Raw genomic sequence first — 23,274 nt, 5'->3', positions numbered from 1 at the left:
AGAAGTAGTGTCGCAGGTTATATGTCAGTGGAGTCTGCAAGGTCACCTGCAAATATATGCAAATAAGATTCTGTATTTTTCTCATTTTAAAATGTAGTATCAGGAGAAGAGTAAAGTGTGGTTTAAGGTGGTGAATAAAGGAAAGCTCTAGCTGGATGACTGTTTTCTATATAGTCAAATATTGGAGTCAGCCTTAAAAGCAAAAAGGCTTGTCTGCCAAATAGCTTCTAAAGCTCTTCCAAGGAGTTGGCTTTGAGTTTTACCCCATAATACTTCATTGTGTTTAGTAAGAATTACTCAGCCTTAATATTTTCTTTTAAAATGCTAAGCCTCTCATTTGTCACGTATTAATTATTCATTTTCTGAATCTCTTTTGTCTTTGTTCCTCAACGACTTACATGCCAACTTGGGAGTCTACCAGACCAGCTTGTAACTGGGTGTGTTTGTAACTGAATCAGGCAACTACATTACGATGAAGTGTATTTGTATGTAGATATGAATGTCACCTAAGGATATTTTTATAGCATCAGTTGTTAGGGGATGGCATATGAACCGCTTAATTTTTTTTTTCGGTTATACATACCTGTTTTTGGGATTATAAAATTTTCCTTTTCATGCCTCTTTCCTTCTAGTTACTCTTATATAGCAAGTCAGATTTAAAGTGAAGCAACGTAAAAAGTTGTCCTATTAAAATAAATTTATCATTTCTTCTCTGGCAGCTGTGGAAGTTAATAAACTTGAAATACAAAAAAGAAATATGTAAGATGAATTTTGAGTATTCAGTAAAAGAGAACTTTAACTTCCCATTAGACAATTGAATTACTTATCTTTTCTTGTGAGGAATAATGTGTGCTTACTTCACTGCAAAGTATTTTTTGGGGTTGGGGTAAATTTTTTTTTTTTTCTTTTTCAACTTCTAGATTCAAGGGGTACATGTGCAAGTTTGTTACTTAGGTATATTGTGTGATGCTCAGATGTGAGGTATCAATGATCCCACCACCCAGGCACTGAGCATAGTACCCACAGTTAGTTTTTTAACCTTTGCTGCCCCCCTTCTTTCTCTAGTAGTCCCCAATGTCTATTGTTGCCATCTTTTTGTCCATGAGTATCCAATGTTTAACTCCCACTTATTAGTGAGAACATGAGGTATTTGGTTTTCTGTTTCTGTGTTAATTCACTAAGGATAGTGGCCTCCAGATGCATCCATGTTGCTACAAAGGATATGATTTTGTTCTTTTTTATGGCTGCATAGTATTCCAATGGTGTATATATACCACATTTTCTTAATTCAGTCCGCCATTGATGGGCATGTCTTTGCTGTTGTGACTAGTGCTGTGATGAACATGCAAGTATATGTGTCTTTTTGGTAGAATGATTTGCTTTCTTTTGCATATATACTCAGTAATGAGCTTGCCGGGTTGAATGGTAGTTTTGTTTTAAGTTCTTTGAGAAATTTCCAAGCTGCTTTCCACCATGGCTGAATTTATTTACATTCCCATCAACAGTGCATAAGGGTTCCCTTTTCTCCGCAGCCTTGCCAGCATCTGCGTTTTTTTTTTTTTTTGACTTTTTTTTTTTTTTTTGAGTCGGATTCTTGCTTTGTTGCACAGGCTGGAGTGCAGTGGTGCAATCTTGGCTCACTGCAACCTCTGCCTCCCGGGTTCAAGCTATTCTCCTGCCTCAGCCTCCCTAGTAGCTGTGATTACAGGTGCCCACCACCACGCTTGGCTAATTTTTGTATTTTTAGTAGAGACAGGGTTTCACCATGTTGACCAGGCTGGTCTCGAACTCCTGATCCCAAGCAATCCACCTGCCTCGTTCTCCCAAAGTGCTGGGATTACAGGCATGAGCCATCACGCCTAGCCTTTTATTGACTTTTTAATCGTAGCCATTGTGACTGGTGTGAGATGCTGTACTATTGTGGTTTTGATTTGCATTTCTTGAAGATTAGTGATGATGACTATTTTTTTTCATTTTGTTGATGGGCCACTTCTTTTGAGAAGTATCTGTTCATGTCCTTTGCCTAGTTTTTAAATGGGGTTGTTTGTTTTTTGCTTGTTCAGTTGTTTAAGTTTCTTTTAGATCCTGGATACTAGACCTTTCCCAGATGCATAGTTTGCAAATATTTTCTCCCATTCTGTGAGTTGTCTGTTTACTCTGTTGATAGTTTCTTTAGCTGTGCCGAAGGTCTGTAGTTTAATTAGGTCCCACTTGTCAATTTTTGTTTTTGTTGCAATCGCTTATGAAGACTTAGTCATAAATTCTTTTCCAAGGCCAATGTCCAGAGTGGTGTTTCCTAGGTTTTCTTCTAGAATTCTTATTGTTTGAGGTCTTACGTTCAAGTCTTTAATCCATCTTGAGTTAATTTTTGTATATGGTGAAAGGTAGGACTCCAGTTTCATTCTCCTGCATATGGCTAGCCAGCTATCCTAGCACCGTTTATTAAATAGTGAGTCCTTTCCCCATTTTTTTTTTGTCTACTTTGTTGAAGATCAGATGACTGTAGGTGTGTGCCTTTATTTCTGGGTTATCTATTCTGTTTCGTTTGTCTAATATGTCTGTTTTGTACCAGTACCATGCTGTCTTGGTTACCGTAGTCTTCTAGTATAGTTTGAAGTCCGTTAATGTGATACCTCTGGCCTTGTTCTTTTTGCTTAGGATTGCTTTGGCTATTCAGGCTTTTTTATGGTTCCATATGAGTTTTAGAATAGTTTTTTCCAATTTTATGAAAAAATGATGCTAGTAGTTTGACAGGAATAGCACTGAATCTGTAGATTGCTTCAGGCGGTACTACCATTTTAACAACATTGATTTTTTGAATCCATAAGCATGGGATGTTTTTCCATTTGTTTGTCACCTGTATGATGTCTCTTAGCAGTATTTTGTCGTTCTCCTTGCAGAGATCTTTCACCTCCTTGGTTAGATGTATTCCTAGGTATTTTTATATGTTTTTTGTGGCTGTTATAAAGAAGATCACATTCTTGATTTGACTCTCAGTTTGAACATTATTTGTGTATAGAAATGCTTCTAATTTTTGCACATTAATTTAGTATCCTGAAACTTTGATGAAGTCATTTATTAGTTCCAGTAGACTTTTGGTGGAGTCTTTAGAGTATTCTAGGTATAAAATAATATCATCTGCAAAGAGAGATCGTTTGACGTCTTCTCACTCTGTCACCCAGGGTGGAGTGCAGTGGCTTAATCTTGGCTCACTGCAACCTCTGCCGCCTGGGTTCCAGCGATTCTCCTGCCTCAGCCTCCCGGGTAGCTGGGACTACAGGCATGCGCCACCATGCCTGGCTAATTTTGTATTTTTAGTAGAGACGGGGTTTCACCATGTTGGCCAGGCTGGTCTTGAACTCCTGACCTCAGGTGATCAGCCCACCTCGACCTCCCAAAGTGCTGGGATTACAGGTGTGAGCTACTGTGCCTGGCTCCTTTATTTCTTTCTGTTGAGGGATTGCTCTGGCTAGTACTTCCAATACTATGTTGAATAGAGTGGTGAGAATGGGCATCCTTGTCTTGTTTCAGTTCGCAAGGGGAATGCTTCCATCATTTGCCCACTCAGTATGATGTTGGCTGTGGGCTTGTCATAGATGCCTCTTATTATTTTGAGGTATGTTCCTTTGATGCCTACTTTCTTGAGGGGTTTTTATCATGAGGAAATGTTGGATTTTATTGAAAGCTTTTTCCACATCTTTTGAGAGGATCATATGGATTTTGTTTATTCAGTGTACCTTGATGTTCAAATACGTTTAGAAACTCTCCACACAACATCTTTCCTTGAGACCTTCTCCAGACACGTGAAGTGTATCAGGTTTTGAGAAGTAAAGAAGCTGTTTGGCTTAAAACAGTGCTTCCCATATGTATTTATATTTGGGCAAGGACCCTGCTGCTCCTGCCCCCTGCCCACCCTTTTGTTTTGCGGGGAAGGAGAGCACACCTACATTGTGAAAACAGTGCTCCTTAGTGCGTGTTTCCGGAAATGTCTGATGGGCAACAAAAGGGCAGTGATGGAGCTGAGGGAGATGCTGGGGTTGTGAAAGAAAAGATGCGCCAGGGCTATACCTATTAGCCAACTGTGTTCATAATTTGGACGAACTTTGAAATAAGCTTCTCTGTGATATTTCTATTAGGCAGGTATTGTCGTTCTTACTATCTCTGTTTTCTCCTAGAATGCCCAAAGCTGAACTACTGGTCTCTGATCCCTTCCAAAACTTGCCACTCTTGTAACCTGCCTCACCCCAATAACAGGTGGCTTTGTTCTTCTAGTTGCCCACACCTGAGCCTTGGAGTCATCTTGTTTCTTCTTTTTCACCCACATCAGCCAGTTCTACAGGCTCTACCTTCAGACTATATTTATAACTCTATCATTTCTCTCCATTTTCACCTTTACCACCTGATCTATAATCTCTCTCCTGTCTTGTCAGACTTAATTTTTGCGCTGCCCAGATTTGCTTGGCCCCACCTGCCTCCTGGCCTGGGGCTGCTGCTTCAGTGTCACACCCTGACTAATGCCACCTTGCCTCATCTGACACTGTCAGGGGGTGATGGCCGAGCTTGACCCTCAGAATGATTGTCGACCCCTGTACCTGGACTCAGGTGAAGCGTCAGGCTGTGGGCATGCACTCTGTCTGCTCAGTAGCTGTCTTGAGGAGTCAGATCACAAAACCTGACTTGTGTGTGTAGGTAGCAGGGAGGTGGGGAGTCACGCTTTGGGGGGACTTTTGACCGGTAACAGACAGGATGAGAAAGGAGCCAGCAGATACAACTCTCTCCCTCCTCCCGCTACGGTGCTCCTTGCTCAAATGCCAGTGAGAAGATGGGAAGTGCTATTTCAGACCCAGTAGCGTCTCTACTGCAGGGCATCTCATCATCTCCCACAGCAGATACAGCCCTCCCCTGACAGCTCTGAGGTGTGGTCATCCCATCCAGCCTGGCTCTACCAAATCCCTCATGCCAGAGCAGTTGGCTGGGTTTCTGGGAAGCATTGACCGACGTGCTAATGCACTCCCTCCTTCTCTGCCTCACTGCCCTAACTCTTGCCGCTTCAGAGTTTTCCTTCCAGATAAAGCACTGCAGCTAAGCTTGGCCTGAGCTACTTTTCTGGGACCCTGGACAAAGGATTATTGCAGTAGCCTCTTAACTGATCTTGCTTCTGATCTGGCATCGCAAGTTTGTTTTCAGTAGAGTGGCCAGAGTGATCTTTAAAAAATCTATCTGATAAGTTATTACTGTGATTAAAACTCATGAGGAGCTTCTCCGACCACTCAAAAACCAGAGTCCTGAATGGGTCCCCAGGCTTGCTTGGGCTAGAGACACTTTCTCTCTGGGGCCACATCTCCTGTGGCTGTCCCCTTGCTCACTCTACTCCAGGCTCCCTGGCCTCCTGGTTGTTCTTCCTACAAAACCAGCATGTTCCCATCTCTGGGCCTTTGCCGTGTCTCTTCTCTCTGTCTTAGAAAGTGCTTCTCCCTGATATCTGTCAGGCCCATCCCCTCATCTCTTCCAGGTTGCTGCTAAAGAGACATTCTGTAACCGACCTACATAAAACTAGAACCACTCCCTTCTCCCATGCTGTCTTGCTCTGGTTTTTAGTTTTCTCCATAGTACTTTTTATTGTTAGGCATAATTTAAACTTGTTTGTTTATTGTCTGTCTCTGTCCTCTAGAATGTAGGCTCCATGATAGGATAGGCTTTGTCTGGAATAATCCTTTTATATACTTGTTGAATGCGTGAATGAACAAATGAAAAAATGAACTATAGGCATGCTTGCTGTGAAATATCTGCAGCTTGATGTAGATATCATCCTACTGTGATAAGTTTAAACTTAAGTATTAAGTCTGAATCATGAAGAGTTTTTGTAGGCATGGTTGTGTGTGAGATTTTAATAGATAACAAATATTTTTCTGTAATACATGATAAAACTTTTTCGTTCTTTTTATTTAAAACATTTTAAATATTGTCAAAATAATCAGGGCTTTTGAGAATAAATTGGTCTTTACTCACTGTAAAATTTAAATCATATGCTAACAGTGAGCTATGGCCAAAATAATTAAGTTTAAGTGTTTTTTTTTTTTTTTTGCTCTTTTATTCCTGTCAAGAAATATGAACTCTTTATTTTTCAAAGTTGAAAAGAAGTTGATGTATGAGAGCAAATCTACACATAATTACACAGTGATTATTATCATAATGATAAATAAGGTCAAGGTTACATGTACAGTTTGGTGTCTGGAACCTTTTTAGAATCTCTGTTGCCTTTTGCTTTCCCATGGAACATTATCAGAAATATTGGTGAAAAGTGCTACCCAGGAATAGTGCCAACCAGCTCTCATCTTGTCTAAAAGCATAAAATTATATCTCATTTTTAGGGACTAGGTAAAGTGTATGTTGGAATTTTAAAAATTACCGTTACTTCGCCTGGACCAATGATTTCTTTTACTTATAGCCACTAATTATTTTCATTCTGAGACTTTAAATCAACACAAACCTAGCCAAACCCCTTTGTCTAAAGTAAAACAGCTCTATTAGAGAGCCGAACATTAATATTAAATAGTTCTTGTGCATCCATTACTGATTTTTGTTCAAACTCAATAATGAAGTTAATTACCCTCTAGTACTCAATGAATGAGACTTAAGAAACAAATGCCAGAGTCTTTTAGCACATACAGGACCCCATAGACTTTGGCAGATGCCTTCATTAGAGTTGAATTTTGGTTCAAAAAGAACCTATAATTCAAAGGATTTGTAGTTTAAAAATTCTAGTTAAATTTAAATCATATGTTAGCGTATGATTTTAAATTAACTAGAATTTTAAAACTTTGCTAAACTTTTAATAGATCGCTAAGGTTTAGATGGTAATAAAGTACCAGAATAATTTCTCTGCTTCTTCAGAATGGATGTTATTCTTGTGTTCTCAATTTATTTTTGTGTTATTGTTTGCTGAGATAATTGTTAAAACTATATTATTTGGATATTCAGATTAAATGATGTTCTTTGTTGATTGTGACTTAATCTCTAGCTTGTTCTCCATCCAGTGAGATTTCTTTTCATTAATTTTGAACTGTCAGAATGTTGGTACCATGGTTTGAAGAAAAAGATGTGAATCTACCATTTTTCTAAATTTTTTATGGCTTTGCATATCAATATATGGCAAAGGCACTACATTTAAAATCCAAGGGTTTTTCGCTATGAAGACATCATCTTTTGCGTTTCCTTCATGACTGTAAATTCAAAAGGCTTGTGATCCCAGTATTTTAACTAAGAACAAAAGCAAAATACAAACATATATACATATACTCTTATAGACATGTTTGGCATAAATTCTTCTATATGAGGTATTCATTTTACCTGAAAAATTATACTTCAGAAAGAGAGTATGGCCTTATAATTTAGTCTTCCGAAAGGAAATCTCTTCATATTACTCAATTACTAAACTTTTCAAAAATAGCAAATCAATAAAGTATTGCTTGGATAAACTACATTAGCCTGAAGAAACTTAATACCAGTTCTAGATGCTTATTGAGGTCACTCAATGGAATTGGCCAAAAACCATAGAAATGAATTTAAAGATCTAGAAGTAATTTTTAGGAGGATGACCTCACAATTACAAGTGTTGGATGTTATTGTAAACAAGCCTTTTGAAAATTACCTTATAAAGCAATACAGTAGGTGATTACTTCACGGAAATCACAAATAGCTACTGGGTATTTGTGGTGGGCATAAAATTTCCAGTGACATCATTATACACGAACTCAAAAAGGGCTAGTTCTCAAGTAACTCTGACTGAAGGAAAGTTGGTGTGTCCTTGAACACTGTTAGATGATTTAAAAGGTGGCTCTGTTGATGATAGTGACCCTGATTTCAAAGAGGCTCATGAGAAAGTAGAATAAAATCATTTCATGAACTTTGAGTAGAAAATATACAATATTTCCAAATGAACATGCTAAGATAGTGCTGTATAAAATATGTTGGAGGCTTCTCCTTGTGTGAAGCTCTGTGGGAGCAGGGATTCGTTGTTTTATCATCTCTGCCTGGAGCCAGAGCCAGCCTCAGTCATGCTCAATAAATATGTCTTGAGTTCATAAATGAACCTGATTATAAACTCACAGGAAATACTTGCTGAAAATATTTTGCGGAGCATGAATAAACACTTGACAGGGTTGGTAAAAGGTTTTCATAAGCATTGTCCAGTTCAGTAGTCAGGGGATAAGAAATCCTTTCTCTATTTTTTAAAGATATTACCTGGAATTATATCTTTATAAATTCATAACGGATCCTAAAGATTACCTCAGATGGCTTCTTCAGGTGCATATTTATTGAATACAAGCTAGCCATACCTGTTAAATGGGATAAATACCCTTTTCCCTTCCCATGTTAACACCTAAGAGCTGTAATTCTTCATGCCAGTTAAAAAAAAGTTCAAAAAACGGAGTTTGTTTTACTAATGTAGAACCTAATTTTAATATAAAAATAGTAATTAAACTGAATATAAAAAATAAAATATGTTTAAATTATAAATTATACAATATGAAGTCATTTGACTATTTTGGCTACATCCTTAAACGTTTATATAATGAAAACGGCCAGAAATCTAATTTTGGATATTCTCATGGGGAAAATAGGGGATTAACGTTTATTCTAGTTGTCTTATGTTTGGGCACATACAGTGGGTATGTGTGTAATGTATTTGTGTTTAGACACAGAAAAAGGTCAGGAAAGATGCACAGTGAACTGTTCTCAGTACCAAAACTTGTATCCTCTGCCCTGCCTCCCTATCCTCTGGCCTGTTTTGTTTTTCACTTTAGCACTTATTACTGCCTATCATATTTTGTATTGTACTTGTTTATCTTTAAAATTGACTGCCTCCTCTTCTAGAATGTAAGCTCCTTGAGGGTGGGATTTTTTTGTTGCATTTTGTTCTATTTTGTTCACCATTGTATCCTTGGATCTAAAAGCACCATTGTATAGTGGATGCTCAACAAATATTTGTAGAATTAACGAATAAGCTATAGTACATGAACATTTTAAAGGTTGTTGATGATTGTCAAATTATTTTTTTAAAAGGACATACTAGTTTATATTCAATAACGTCTCTGTGACCATAAATATGCCAATATAATATGTTAACCCATATAATTTACTAGGTGAAATTGTTATCTTAATTTTTGATTACTAGTGAAGTTGAATATTTAAAAATTATTATGTGCATTTCTTGTTTTTTATTTTTAGCAATATTAGTAATACATTTGTTAAAAAATTGGGACACACTGAAAATATTCATTTATTCAGTACGTAACTATGGAGTGATTTTTCTTTGTTGCTTACTGTGTTGTATGGTGAGGATACAGCATTGAACGAGACAGTCATGTTCCTTTTTCCAGAGATTTTGCTCTACTGGGCAATACCAATGCTACACAAATAGAGAAGAAAATTTAAAAAACTCACCAATGATGCTAATGCAGACATAAACACTGGTGAAGGCTTAGATTAAATCTTTATTCTAATGTGACCATGAACATTAAAATAAATTATAGCTTTCTTTCTTTACTTAGAATATGTTGAATATTTTCGCTTGCCATTAAATGTAGAATTTATAAACTTTTAATGGTTGTATGATACTCCACTTTATGAAAGTACAGTATTTGTTCGAATTAATCATCTATTCTGGGACATTTAGATCATTCATAAATTTACACTATTATAAATAAAATAGCATCACTTATCCTATATATAAATATTTTCTTTACATCTCTAATTATTATCTTATGTATGAGTTTCCTATTGCTGCTGTAACAAACATAAACTTAGTGGCTTAAAGCAACACAGGTTTATTATAATTCTGGAGGTCAGAAGTCTTAAAATCAAGGTATCGACAGGGCTGCATTCCTTCTGGAGGTTCTAGGGGAGAATTCATTTGCTTGGCTTTTCTAGCTTCTAGGGGCTGCCCATAGTACGTGGCTCATTATCCCTTTTTCTATCTTTGAAGCCAGAAGTGTAGCATCCCAAAGCCTTCTCTCTGACCTCTACTCCATCTCCAAATCCCCTTCTCTGATTTTAACCCTCCTCAGTCCTTCCTGTGATTATACTGGGCCCACCTGCATAATTCAGGATAATCTCCTCATCTCAAGTTTAATCACATCTTCAAAATCCTCATTCCCATGTAAGGTAACATTTTCACAGGTTTCAGGGATTAGGATGTGGATATCTTTGGGGATTATTATTTTGCCTATCACACCTTAAGAAATGTGCCAAAACGTAAAACTAAAAAATCCAAAGTAATTGTTAGGGTTTTAAATGTATACCACCAAATATTCATTGAAATATTGACTGTTAATTGATGCTCACAACTGCATTGACCTTATTTATTTATTTATTATACTGTAAGTTCTAGGGTACATGTGCACAACATGCAGGTTTGTTTCATAGGTATACATGTGCCATGTTGGTGTGCTGCACCTGTTAACTTGTTATTTACATTAGGTATATCTCCTAATGCTATCCCTCCTCCCTCCCCCCACCCCACAACAGGCGCTGGTGTGTGATGTTCCCACCCTGTGTCCAAGTGTTCTCATTGTTCATTTCCCACCTATGAGTGAGAATGTGTGGTGTTTGGTTTTCTGTCCTTGCGATAGTTTGCTGAGAATGATGGTTTCCAGCTTCATCCATGTCCCTACAAAGGACATGAACTCATCTTTTTTATGGCTGCATAGTATTCCATGGTGTATACGTGCCACATTTTCTTAATGCAGTCTATCATTGATGGACATTTGGGTTGGTTCCAAGTCTTTGCTATTGTGAATAGTGCTGCAATAAACATACCTGTGCATGTGTCTTTATGGCAGCATGATTTATAATCCTTTGGGTATATGCCCAGTAATGGGATGGTATTTCTAGTTCTAGATCCCTGAGGAATCACCACACTGTCTTCCACAATGGTTGAACTAGTTTACAGTCCCACCAACAGTGTAAAAGCATTCCTATTTCTCCACATCCTCTCCAGCACCTGTTGTTTCCTGAGTTTTTAATGATCGCCATTCTAACTGGTGTGAGATGGTATCTCATTGTGGTTTTGATTTGCATCTCTCTGATGGCCAGTGATGATGAGCATTTTTTCATGTGTCTTTTGGCTGCGTAAATGTCTTCTTTTGAGAAGTGCTGCACTGATGATTTTTAAATCACACCTGGTCCTTTCTAGCATTTGATATTATCATTTTTAAAAAGTCTTTGCACTTTCAATAATAATAATGGCAAACATTTATTATATGCCAGACACTAATCAAATAATAATCCCCAAAGATGTCCACGTCCTATTATAGTTATTAACTCATTTAATCCTCAGAAAATTCTATGGCACGGGTACTTTATTATCCTCTTAATAGGTGAAGATACTGAGGCTTAAAGACACAAAGAAACTTGCCTAGATCACACAACTGGAAATAGCCAAGCTAGGATTTAAATGCAGTATTCTAGCAGAGAAAGAAAGAAATACACAAACAGATATCCATATTCTAAATCTTCATCAGGACGTATGAACACCCACACACACAAAATAAAAAATTCCATAAGACTGTCCCTAAGATAGCTTTGATAAAAAATAAAATAAGAATGCCTAATGTTGAATACTGTGTGGCTTAGTGGAAAAAGATTTGTAGAGAATGATGTAGTTAGGAGGAGACTTGGAAAGGGGAAATGAGTGAGGCAGTTGAAGTGCACAGGTCTTATGACAAGCCTATACTTTCTGGCCTAGTGCAAAATTGTAAAACTTAACTCTCCTTTTAGAGGTATCTGTAGCAGAAATTATACTGCTAGTGTTTTGCAGGATAGGATTTGAAATTTTATTGAGTCAATAATGATGAAAAGTAGAAGCTTTCAAGGAGGGCTAACTATAAAGCAAAGAAGGCTCAGAATGGGAAGACAAATTTAGAGAGGATTTTCTTAGGCTAATTTTGGGGATCTTTGTGAGTTAATTATTATATATATTATACTATATGTTATAAAATATTAAAATAATTATATTTTTACAAGTCTTTAAAAAATTCAGTTAACTAGATATAGAGTACTAATGTTTATGTCACTTCTCATTTTTTCATTGACTTTTCCATAAATATGTCAGAAATGATCACCTCATAAGTTATGAGAAAGCATCAGTAAAGAGGACTGTAAACATTTTATAGTAAGGAACCATTCATGAGTGGTCATTCACTCAAAACAAATGTATGTAAAACAAAATCAAAGTCTTTGTTGTTCACACCTGTAATTGACCGCATCACATGTGTTTCTATTATTTCTTGACTTTTTAAGTAGTTTATATCTTTTGACTTCTATAAGCATGTGAATAGGTTACTTTCAGCTCTACATTTTTTGGGCGTATGCTAGCTACTTGCTGATCTTTAGAAGACTTTCATAAGGTAGTTTAATTTTTAGTTTTTCTTTTGATTATTGTTGAGTTAGCAGGTAAAATAATGCACTGAGTTACAATTGTTGTAATTATAATGAGTTATAATTGTTTACTGGTGTGTATGTGCCTGTGACAGGTCACAGCACAATTGGCATGCCTTGAGAAAAGAGCCAAACCTTTCTTGTCTGTCCTTGTTACTTTCCTTTTGTTATTTTTCAGGGTCAAAACCAAGAGCAGCATTGAATTCTTTCATTCCAAAATAAGCGTCATTTTTTTGTTTGCTTTTTGCCAATTATAAAAATAGTACATTCTTGCCAGGCGCGGTGGCTCATGCCTATAATCCCAGCACTTTGGGAGGCCGAGGCAGGTGGATCACGAGGTCAGGAGTTCGAGACCAGCCTGGCCAATATGGTGAAACCCTGTCTCTTTCTAAAAATACAAAAATTAGCTGGGCGTGGTGGCACACACCTGTAGTCCCAGCTACTCAGGAAGCTGAAGCAGAAGAATCACTTGAACCCAGGAGGTGGAGATTGCAGTGAGCTGAGATCATGCCACGGCACTCCAGCCTGGGCGACAGAGCAAGAGTCCATCTCAAAAAAATAAATAAAGATATAAATAAAATAATAGTATATTCTCAATGAGAAAAAATCAAATTATTCAAAAGAGTTTAAAGGAAGAAGAATTACCTCCAAATCTCACCACCAGGAGATAGCCTCTGTTGATATTTGCTGTTTTCTCTCTCTTAAGGTGCACACATACACATACACATACACTTTATAAAACTTGGATTTTTACTCAAGATATTCTGTAACTGCTCTATGTAGTAAATAATATGGATATTGCTTTGTGACAGTAAATATGGATGTTATCTTTTTAACATCTCTATTTTCATACATGTATGTAATCTTACACTCTTATCTTTACATACTTGTTTACAATTTTCCTTAGCAAACATTTCCAGATGTAGTATAACTAGGTCTAATAATCAGAAGAATTATGTCAATTTATACCACAAATGACATGAGGGACAGCACATTTTCTTAAATCCTTGCTGGCATTAGACAGTGTTCATTTATCCAATCTTTGCCAAGCTGCTAGGTAAAACTGGTTAATGTGGATTTCTGTCATTATTGATGAGGTTTGTCATCTTTTATATGTTTATCGATCATTTAAAATTTGGTATTTTTGAATTGCTTGTAATGAAATTTCTATTTTAACTGTTTTACTTTCAGGACTTGAGCTTTGTAAGAATTGATGAGACTGGGCAACTGAAAATATTCTGTGCTCCTTAAAAGACATGGGAGCTATAGTTTATAAGTAGCTCTCTCTCTGTATTTGTTGTATTTAGTATCCATATATAGAAATAGGTAATTGGGTATTACCATAAGGAAGTCTTCACTCCCCAAATTGAAGACTCTTGACCTTCTTTCTTCAATTTAGAACAGTTTTATCAAGAAGAATACTTCTGTTTTGTAGATGCATGGTTAATTAATTACTTATTTACAGGACTTTTGCCTTCATATTGCTCTCTTTGCCAGTTTGGAATTTGAAATGCTTCTCCTCATAGGAACAAATGGCATATTAGTTTGTGTTCACTTGAATGCCACTTAGAAGTGTTATTTGCAAGTGACAGAAACTTAGCTCAGACTGGTTTCCTAAAAGTTGTAAATATGGACTCATTAAATTGACCAGGTCCAAATGTAGGCCCAGTTAGGGTTAGAGTTTGAAGCAGGGGCTCAAATCATGTCACCAGAAACCAGTTTTTTTCTCCATGTATCTCAGGCTTGTTTCTTCTAGGTTGGGTGCATTTTTATATATGTTCTCCCCTTATTGCATCAAAATGTCTGTAGTAGCCTCTGAACTTATCTCCATCCAAGGTTTAACCTGGTAAGAAAGATCAAGCAACTCTTGCTATTAATAGTTACACAAGAAAAAGCCAGGGGTCACCTCTTATTGTGCCTTATTGGCTTGTTTTGAGTTGCATGCCCATCCTGAAACCGATCTGGCTAGTCTTACTGGCTCAGGCACTTGACCGAGGCTTCTAGAAGCTAAGAGAGGGAGATTTGAGGCCATCTGAACCACTTCAACAGAGCATGAGTGATATAAGTTTCCCCCAGAGAAAATCTGGGACTATTGCCAGAAAAGGAGGGGCCAGATGCTGGTAAAACAGAAAACAAATGTCCACTCATTTTGTATCCTCAGTAGAGTGCTCAGTACATGATAGGTAATCTCACAGATATTTACTTACTGCCTGACAATAGCACTATTGGGACTATATTTAAGACATTTGTAACATAAATAGAATTTTGTGGGTTTCTTGGGAACTTCATTGTCGGTGTTTCCAAGGTAAAAAATTTGACCTAAATGTCAAACAATTACTTAAAAATGAGCATTGAGATAGATAATCATATAAGTTCAGACATATTAAATACTTTTTAAGCTAGCAGTGTTCTCAGAAACAGGAGAACAAGGAGGGTAATCAGTAATAATCAGGAGTTGATTTTAGGAAGTATAATTCACTTATTCTCTTGTATGTATTCAGTCAATAGACGTTTATTGAGCGCCTATTCTGTGCCAATTACTGCAATGCCTGGGTGCTGAGAGTACCCATATGAATGAGACATGGTGTCAGCACTGAGATGATTGACTAGTCTAGTGAGGGAGCCACTGTCCTGGGAAAAATGTGACAGTAGAGTGAACTGGAGTGTGATGAGAGTGCACGGATCAGCCTTCATTGTCCGTCACAGCAAACGGAGCTCAAGTCATCACATCTGCTTTCCAAACCTCCAGTGGAAAGGCCAGAGAGCATAGGGAACTACCACTCTCTTCCTTTATAGAACACTCTCTGAGAGTCTGATGCACTTATTCTGTCTCATTAGTCTGACCTTAGTCCATGGCTGCATCTAGCTGTAGAGGGGTGGCAGATATCCTTTTAGCAGGGTGCATTGCCACAGTGAATAAATTTGATGTTTGGTTATTGAAGAGGAGGAAGAAATAAATGTTGGGATATGCAAATAATTTTTGCAGAGATAGTATAACTAGAAATCATATTTTTGAGTCATTAGTAAAACATATTAGTAAAATTTCATTAGCAAAATTTAATTTGATGTAAAATTTACTTCAAAGAGACTGAGCACTAAGGAGAAATTGTGAAGTTCCTTGAGTTCTGTAATAGGAAAAATATGTTGTTTGCTATCCATTTTTCATACTGTTTCTTAAGTACTCATTTGCTTAGTGTTCAGTTTAGCATTTTGCTAGGTAGTTTGAAATGGGAAGAGGGAGAAGGGAATTAAAGATTGATTATCATGAAAAAAAGCACGGCACTATTTCACCTAAGGTCCAGCTTTGTCTAGGAAATACTAGTTTCCCTCCTAATAGACAGTTATAAGTAGAAGGAAAAAATTAAGCATTAATGCAATGTTACTTCATGTTGATTCCCACAAATCAGGTTTTCTCTGTACCGAATATGGAAAGAGAAATTTTTTTTTTTTTTTTTTTTTTTTTTTTTTGAGACAGATTTCCACTCTTTTGCCCAGGCTGGAGTGAAGTGGCGCAATCTCGGCTCACTGCAACCTCCACCTCGTGGGTTCAAGCGATTCTCCTGCCTCAGGCCCTAAGTAGCTGGGATTACAGGTGCGTACCACCATGCCTAGCTGATTTTTGTATTTTTAGTAGAGACGGGATTTTGCCATGTTGGCCAGGCTGGTCTCAAACTCCTGACCTCAGGTGATCCTCCGCCTCAGCCTCCCAAAGTGCTAGGATTAAAGGCGTGAGCCACCACACCCGGCAGAAAGAGAAAATTTATATTGTTTGTCGTAGTTCACTTACTATTTTTATTCCTTAATAGTTATTTTAAACGTAGTATCTAGGAAAGGCAAATTAATAGACAAACATAACCATAAAAGAGCATTTCTCTTGTATCAGTTCTTTAGTTTCTAACCAGTGAATTAGGGTGAAAAGGCCAAGATCTTTGTCAATAATGGCAAGTAGTAAAAGGTGATCTGAAGACCTATACTTCTTACTTAAATGCTCATAGAGTATCAGGGCTAGAAAGTGTTTTTAGAGGTTTGCTTAGTGGGACTATCCTCCTCCAAATTGGATAAAACAAGTAATAAATATCCTGGGAAGAAAATTTTTCTGCCCTGTGTTAAAAAAATCCTTTCCCCAATACCTCCAATTTCTCTCTTTCATTCTAGGGTTTGATAGCAAGGTCAGGAAAGCTTTTCCCATCAATGCTAGTCTCTTGGGATTAAATTTTAGCCCGTTTCTGTTTTTCCTTTTTTTTTTTTTATTAGTAGAGATTGGAATCAGCTAGTTTTTGTCATTTGTGAAGATCTCTTCTTACATTACTTGAAACTCTTTCAAAAATATTTCTCCTGCAATTCATCTCCCAGATGAACAGTATGAGTCTTAAGCTTTTGTCGCTGGTCTAATTTTCTAACCTTAATAATAATGATAATGATTGTTTTAATTTTGATTTTTAAATTTTAGTTAAAATAATCATTATCATTATTATTTTATCTATTTAATCTATAATATTCCAGATAAATGCCAAGCAGTGAATATGAATTTTAATAATTATTGAGCATTTACTATATCCTAGGCGTTCGTTACCTATATTCTTTTTAGAGACCAGTTTATGCCCCTGGAAATTGAGGTCCCTGCATCCTCAGGACTAAGGGTAATGCTGGGTTATGTGGCCTTTCTGTAGCCCCTGCTGAAAGTGGATAACTAAATTGCTTTTTCTCTTCTCTTCTGCCAAGGAAAGCTTCAGGGCTGGTGTGAGGTTGTGGGTTGAGGGGCTGGAGAAGCTGTATTAGCTACCTCATGACATCAACATGACTTTAAATAGACTTTCCTAGAGACGTTCTGGAAAGATTACTCATGCCTTAATTTTCTTTCTCAAGGTCCTCCTCAAAACTCCAAATTGCATTATACTATCTGACGTAACATCTTTATTTTCCATTCCTTGTAGATTCCTTCACTGTGCTCCTTTTTTTTACATTAATTTGCCATATTTCTCTCTTCCACCACTTCTCTGGCTCTGGTATGTCTTTTGGTATTTTGTTGAAAAATAAATTATCCTAAGATATAGTGTCAAGGACGTGATAATTTCATAGATCTCCAGCAGTTCCTATCCGTATTTTGGCTGGTGGTCTCTTATATTTAGTCTGGTGTTAGTAACAATAATAATCTAAGGTATGTCTTGACACAAAGTAAATTTTGTTTGGACTGTTAGCTGACTATGGAAACTTTCTAAGGAAACTGGATCTTTGAAAAATATTTTTAATGTATTTTTTATTTTATTCTTGGAAATAATTTATCAGCAATTTTTAAAATGCAAGAACTTTTTTTTTTTCTTTTTTTCCGAGACACAGTCTCACTCTGTCATCTAGGCTGGAGTGCAATGGTGCAATCTCAGCTCACTGTACCCGCCGCCTCCAGGGTTCAAGCGATTCTCCTGCTTCAGCCTCCTGAGTAGCTGGGATTACAGGCGTGTGCCACCATGCCCGGCTAATTTTTGTATTTTTAGTAGAGATGAGGTTTCACTATTTTGGCCAGGCTGGTCTCAAACTCCGAACCTCAAATGGTGCGCCCTCCTTGGCTTCCCAAAGTGCTGGAATTACAGGTGTGAGCTACCTCACCCAGCAAAATACAAGAACTTTTAAAAAGAACCAAACAATATACTTTACTAATAGTGATAAAACATTTGGCAGCAATTTTAAGTTCAGATCCTTATAGGTCTGTACGTTCTTTAGTACTTTTATTCCTAACTAAGCCAGCACTTTGAATGAAAGGACATTGGATGTATTCAACTGATCTTTCATCTTACAACTAGATGTCAGTGTTAACATACTTGATTAAATGTCTCAGGTGTGAGTATAATGAGTAATTCAGTAGTTACTCACCTGTATGAGATATAGATTAGAAAATAAATAATAAAGAAGGAATATAATTTAAAAAATTTCTTTCCTTATTTCAAAGTGGACTGGTTATGCCTTAATTTTCTTTCTCAAGGTCCTCCTCAAAACTTCAAACTGCATTATATTATCTAACATAACGTCTTTACATTTACATTTTTTACATTTGCATTTACATCTTGTAAATATTGATTTTTTTCCCACATTAATAACTACACAAGAACAGTTAAATTTTTTTATTTATTTGGTTAGGAAAGTCAAGAAGAGTGTGAACTTGTAAAGCTTTTCACTACTACCAACAAAAAGTTCTTCCCTACAGCGTTTCCAGAAAGAATCATCAGAAAAGGAAAGGAAAGTATTGCTATTCAAATGTCTGCCTGTGTGTGTGTGTGTGTGTGTGTGTTTCTTGTCTATTTTTGTAAGAAGCATATTGAAAGCAAGAATTATGTATGTATCCTCAGTGACATTTCTAACATCTTACCTAGAAGTCTCTCTTGAAATAACTAAATCTACCTTTTAAATTTAGTCCTCATATAAATGGAAGCGTGATGTCCTTATGTATTCCTTTCGGAGCCAATCTGACAACCTTTTAAAATAATTTGTACTGTGTTTCTCAGCAAGCGTGGTGGCCCACACCTGTAATCCCAGCACTTTGGAAGGCTGAGGCAGGCAGATCACTTGAGGTCAGGAGTTTGAGACCAGCCTGGCCAACATGGTGAAACCCTGTCCCTACTAAAAATACAGAAATTAGCTGGGTGTGGTGGCACGTGTCTGTAGTTTCTGTTACTCTGGAGACTGAGGCAGGAGAATCAAATTGCTTGAACCTGAGAGGTGGAGGTTGCAGTGAGCCGAGATCATGCCACTGAACTCCAACCTGGGCAACAGAGTGAGACACTATCTCAAAAAATAAATAAATAAATAAATAAAATAAATAATTGTGTTTCTCTAAGTAGGATATCTCACCTTTTTTTTTTTTTTCAAACCAGGCTTCCTGTTAATAAATATGAAATCCTGAATAATAATTGAAATGTCATGAATAAAGTCTAGGCAAAGTAATACATCAAAGTACTGAAAACACATCCTCTTCCTCTGTTTCAATGAAAAGATACTCACGAATCCCTTTCCCAAATTCTGCCTCCTTTTTGAGAATTACTACTCTTGGATCACTCAAGTGATGGAGCTCACATAGGCAAAATTCTACAGAATTATATTCACTTTGACATTTTTAATTATACATTTTCAAAATCTATATATGTAACTTTAAAGAATTTTGGAGATTGTAGATTTAAACTGTATACTAAGAAATATCAAGGCAACTAGTCTTTGGAATTCAAGTTAAGATTTTGACAGAATTGACAGGTTTGCTTTTTAAAACTTATCTGTAAGTTTAACCTTTTCCTTAGAAACAATAACCACCCCCCAATTCTATTTTGAGAAGGCAAGTTGAATTAGTGTCAGTAATATCTTAGTACATCCATTTCTCTTAATAGAAATAACTTTTTAAGTTATGCAGTAGGTCCTAATTTTATAACAGTCTAAAATATGTGCATCAATCCATGCAAACAGTGCATTTGCTTATTGGCTTTGAAAATCTGTTCTTTCCTGAGAAAGAACTTTCAGTTCATCAGTTTTTGGATCACCATATGAAATACTCATTTGGCAGTTGATTTTTGTCAGTTTTTGTGACCTCCAGGCATATAACACAAGAACATAAAATTAATTATTGATTACAGTGCAGATTCAGCACATCACTGTACATTTTCACTCTGCCTGAAAAAAGATACAAGTCCTATTAACCAGTGTCAGGCAATCCCTGTTTGCTTCATATATGGTGGAAATACAAGCAGGCTACATCATGCTGATTACAACATATTTAACAAAACAGTAAAATAGTACAATGAAGTTTATTTAATTTTCAGCTCTCTTACAGTGATTAGTAGTAGCTTAATTCTTGACTTGAATTATGATAGTTTTGTTTGCAAATGGATCCTTATATATTAATATTTTCTTTTGTTTAGAAGCCTTCTTGATTTATGTTTCAAGATCTGATGGCTTTAACAGATATAATTTATAACCTCAAATTTATTTTATACTAAGGCCAGTAACTAGTTATTGCACTTCAATGCAGAAGAGGCAGCTGTCTATGGCATTACTGATGAGACCACCAAGTTTGCAGCACGCAGGGGATCTTACTTTTCAGCAGGATACCTGCTGAGTGTCTTGAGCCTAGCAGCCATTTAGTATAAATCCTTGGAGACATTTGTGCCTTTCTTTTCTTCCTGGCCTCATCTCTTCTAGGCCTCAGTGGAAGGTTATGATTGTTTTCTGAGCGTGTGTGAGCCTTTCTCCTTGCCCTGTCTCCTGTGGTCTGCTTTTATTTCCGGGTGCCTGCTGTATGAGTCCTAGTTCCTCACACCATTCTTTTTTTTTTTTTTCCTTTTTTGATATTTGGGGTAAGCTAATCAGCTAACTATTAATCAGCTAATGGTATTAAAGAATCAGCTACTTGGATCTACTATGTAATATTGTATTGCTTTCTCTGATGATTTTCTGAAGTCTCAAATACTTTTATTTTTAAAACTTCACACTTTCTCCTGACTTGGGTCAGGGCATGCACATAATTGGTTTTATACATATTTGGGGAAAGAAGGTGGTCATTGTAAAATATAGCTACGGCTACAATTGTGGAGTTCCAATTTCGGCTAACATTAAAGAATATGCTAGAATTATCTGGATCTGAAACCATTTTGAAAATGATTTTCTTCACCAGCAAGACAGAAGGGCAGTGAAGGCATTCCTTTATAATTATTTCCCTTATTCTTCTTATATTCTCTTCTGGTCTGTCAACATTTAAAATGTTGGTAAATGAACCATTTACATTTGGATACCAATTAATTGTTCATCTCATTTAAAAACTTATGTAAGCTCTAATGGGGTGAATTCTGTCAAATGTGAATTACATCTCAATAAAGCTGTTACTAAAAAAACAAAGCATTTTCAATGGTACTGTGAAGCAACATTGTATTAATGTGAGAAGGTGCAGAACAAATGGTAGTTTATTTATATAAAGTTCCAAATCATAGAGCTTTTAGAATATATCTCCCTTGTCAATTTTTGGTTTGTTTTAACTTAGGAAAACTTTCTATTTGACTTATAAGTGTGTCTCTTAATGAGGGAGGAAAGCAAATATAAGAGGTAAGCACTAAAATATTTAAATCTTATCTTTAGCATTGGAATGCTGTTTGGAGAGATGAACCAGAAGTCCATGTTCAAATATTTCACTTCATGCCTGGCTTCCCCAGGCCTGACCTTCCACTGACAGTCTGAGATGAGGCTAATAAATGAGGAAATAAGGAAATGGATTACTAAATTCTGCTATTTTGATTTCTTTCTATAATGAACTTAAGGACTTTTCTTTTCAAGATATTCCATTTATCATTACAGAAAGCTGTATACCTGCACAAGTGGTGGCTGCCATTGATGTCAACACTGTCGCTAATGAAGTATACAAGTATAATTTTCCTCACACACAGTTACTTGCCAAGACAATTGAAGTGAGTAACTGTCATTGTTTTAATAAGTATATAGCAAGGGAAATGCGTTTGAAAAACACTGCCTAATACTGGTTTCCGTTGGCTTAACTGGAAGATAAAGCATATATAAATTTAAGAGTTCAGGAGAAGGGGATTAACATTTTATATCCTATCAGAAGATAGCATGCTTTTAAAAAAAAGTCCAGCTATAGACAGGGAGATAAATATTTTGGTCTTTCAGAGAAATAATTGAAATGTAAGGATATGCTTGACTTCTAAATGCTTGGTTCTGTGGTGATATTGAACTTCGAAAAAGTATTTGCTTTTATTAAATACTTATGCAATATATATAGCATGCAGTAAGAACAAGGGAGAATATCATTGGCTATTACTGAATGCTTCTTATTTTAGCAAACCTGTCAAGGTTAACCTTTTTCACCTGTGGTGACTTCAGCACAAGTATTGAAACACTGATTTATGTTGAGTTATTTTTTAAATAATATGTAATTGGCTGGGCGCGGTGGCTGACGCCTGTAATGCCAGCACTTTGGGAGGCCGAGGCAGGTGGATCACGAAGTTACGAGTTTGAGACCAGCCTGGCTGACATAGCAAAACCTGGTCTCTACTAAAAATACAAAAATTAGCCAGGTGTGTTGGCACATGCCTGTAGTCCCAGTTACTTGGGAGGCTGAGGCAGGAGAATCACTTGAACCCAGGAGGCGGAGGTTGCAGTGAGCTGAGATCGCGCCACTGCACTCCAGCCTGGTCGACTTTGTCTCAAAAAAAAAAAAAAAAAAAAAAGAAATTGTGTTGTTTCTCCTAATTTATCATGAAAAATTTTACAAACAAATTTCTCATGAAATTTCTCATAATTTACATGCAATAAACATGTAGTTTATTGTACGTAATTTTAAGTGGGCAGTTTGAGTTTCGACTCAATCATCAACTGTGTAACTACCACCACCGCACTCAAGACTTAGAACACTTCCATCATGCTAAATTGTTCTTAGTGCCACATTTCTGTCAGTCTCCAACCCCAACCCAGGCGACAATGGATCTGCTTTCTTTTCATTATGGATTAAGTTTTCCCTTCCTAGTATATCACAAATAAAATCATAAGAGTGTAGTTCTTTTGAGTGGAACTGCTTTTGTTTAGTGTTGATGGTTTTGGAATTCATCATGTTTTGTTGTATATCAATAATTTGCTCTTTTTTATTGTTGAGTGATATTTTGTACAGTAGAATATCATATACTACAGTATGTGTATGTATTCACGTTATTATAGACATTTAAGTAGTTTCTAGTTTTTTACCATTACAAGTAAAGTTGCAATGAACATATATGTACAAATCTGTGTGGATCTTAGTTTTCATTTATTGTGGATAAATACCTACATTTATTAAACTTTATGAGAAAATAC

The 23,274-nt window shown here is 36.5% G+C and overlaps 1 protein-coding gene across 5 annotated transcripts in view; it reads left to right on the top strand.

Moving 5' to 3' along the window:
* Positions 1–23,274, top strand: part of TRDMT1 (tRNA aspartic acid methyltransferase 1) — a 55,283-nt gene that overhangs the window by 5,572 nt on the left and 26,437 nt on the right. For 3 of the 5 annotated variants that reach the window (XM_008956572.7, XM_003831177.7, XM_024930460.4), the window contains exon 2: positions 21,766–21,875. The exons of 1 other annotated variant lie outside the window; for it this stretch is intronic. In XM_008956572.7, the coding sequence (XP_008954820.1) occupies positions 21,766–21,875 (110 nt within the window). Of the gene's footprint in view, positions 1–21,765; positions 21,876–23,274 lie in introns of those variants that run through there. One more of the 5 variants, XM_034930050.3, reaches the window with a different exon arrangement.

This window comes from Pan paniscus, chromosome 8 (genome assembly GCF_029289425.2).
Source record: "Pan paniscus chromosome 8, NHGRI_mPanPan1-v2.0_pri, whole genome shotgun sequence".
Taxonomy (NCBI): Eukaryota; Metazoa; Chordata; class Mammalia; order Primates; family Hominidae; genus Pan; species Pan paniscus.
This window is presented reverse-complemented; position numbering and strand designations above follow the sequence as displayed.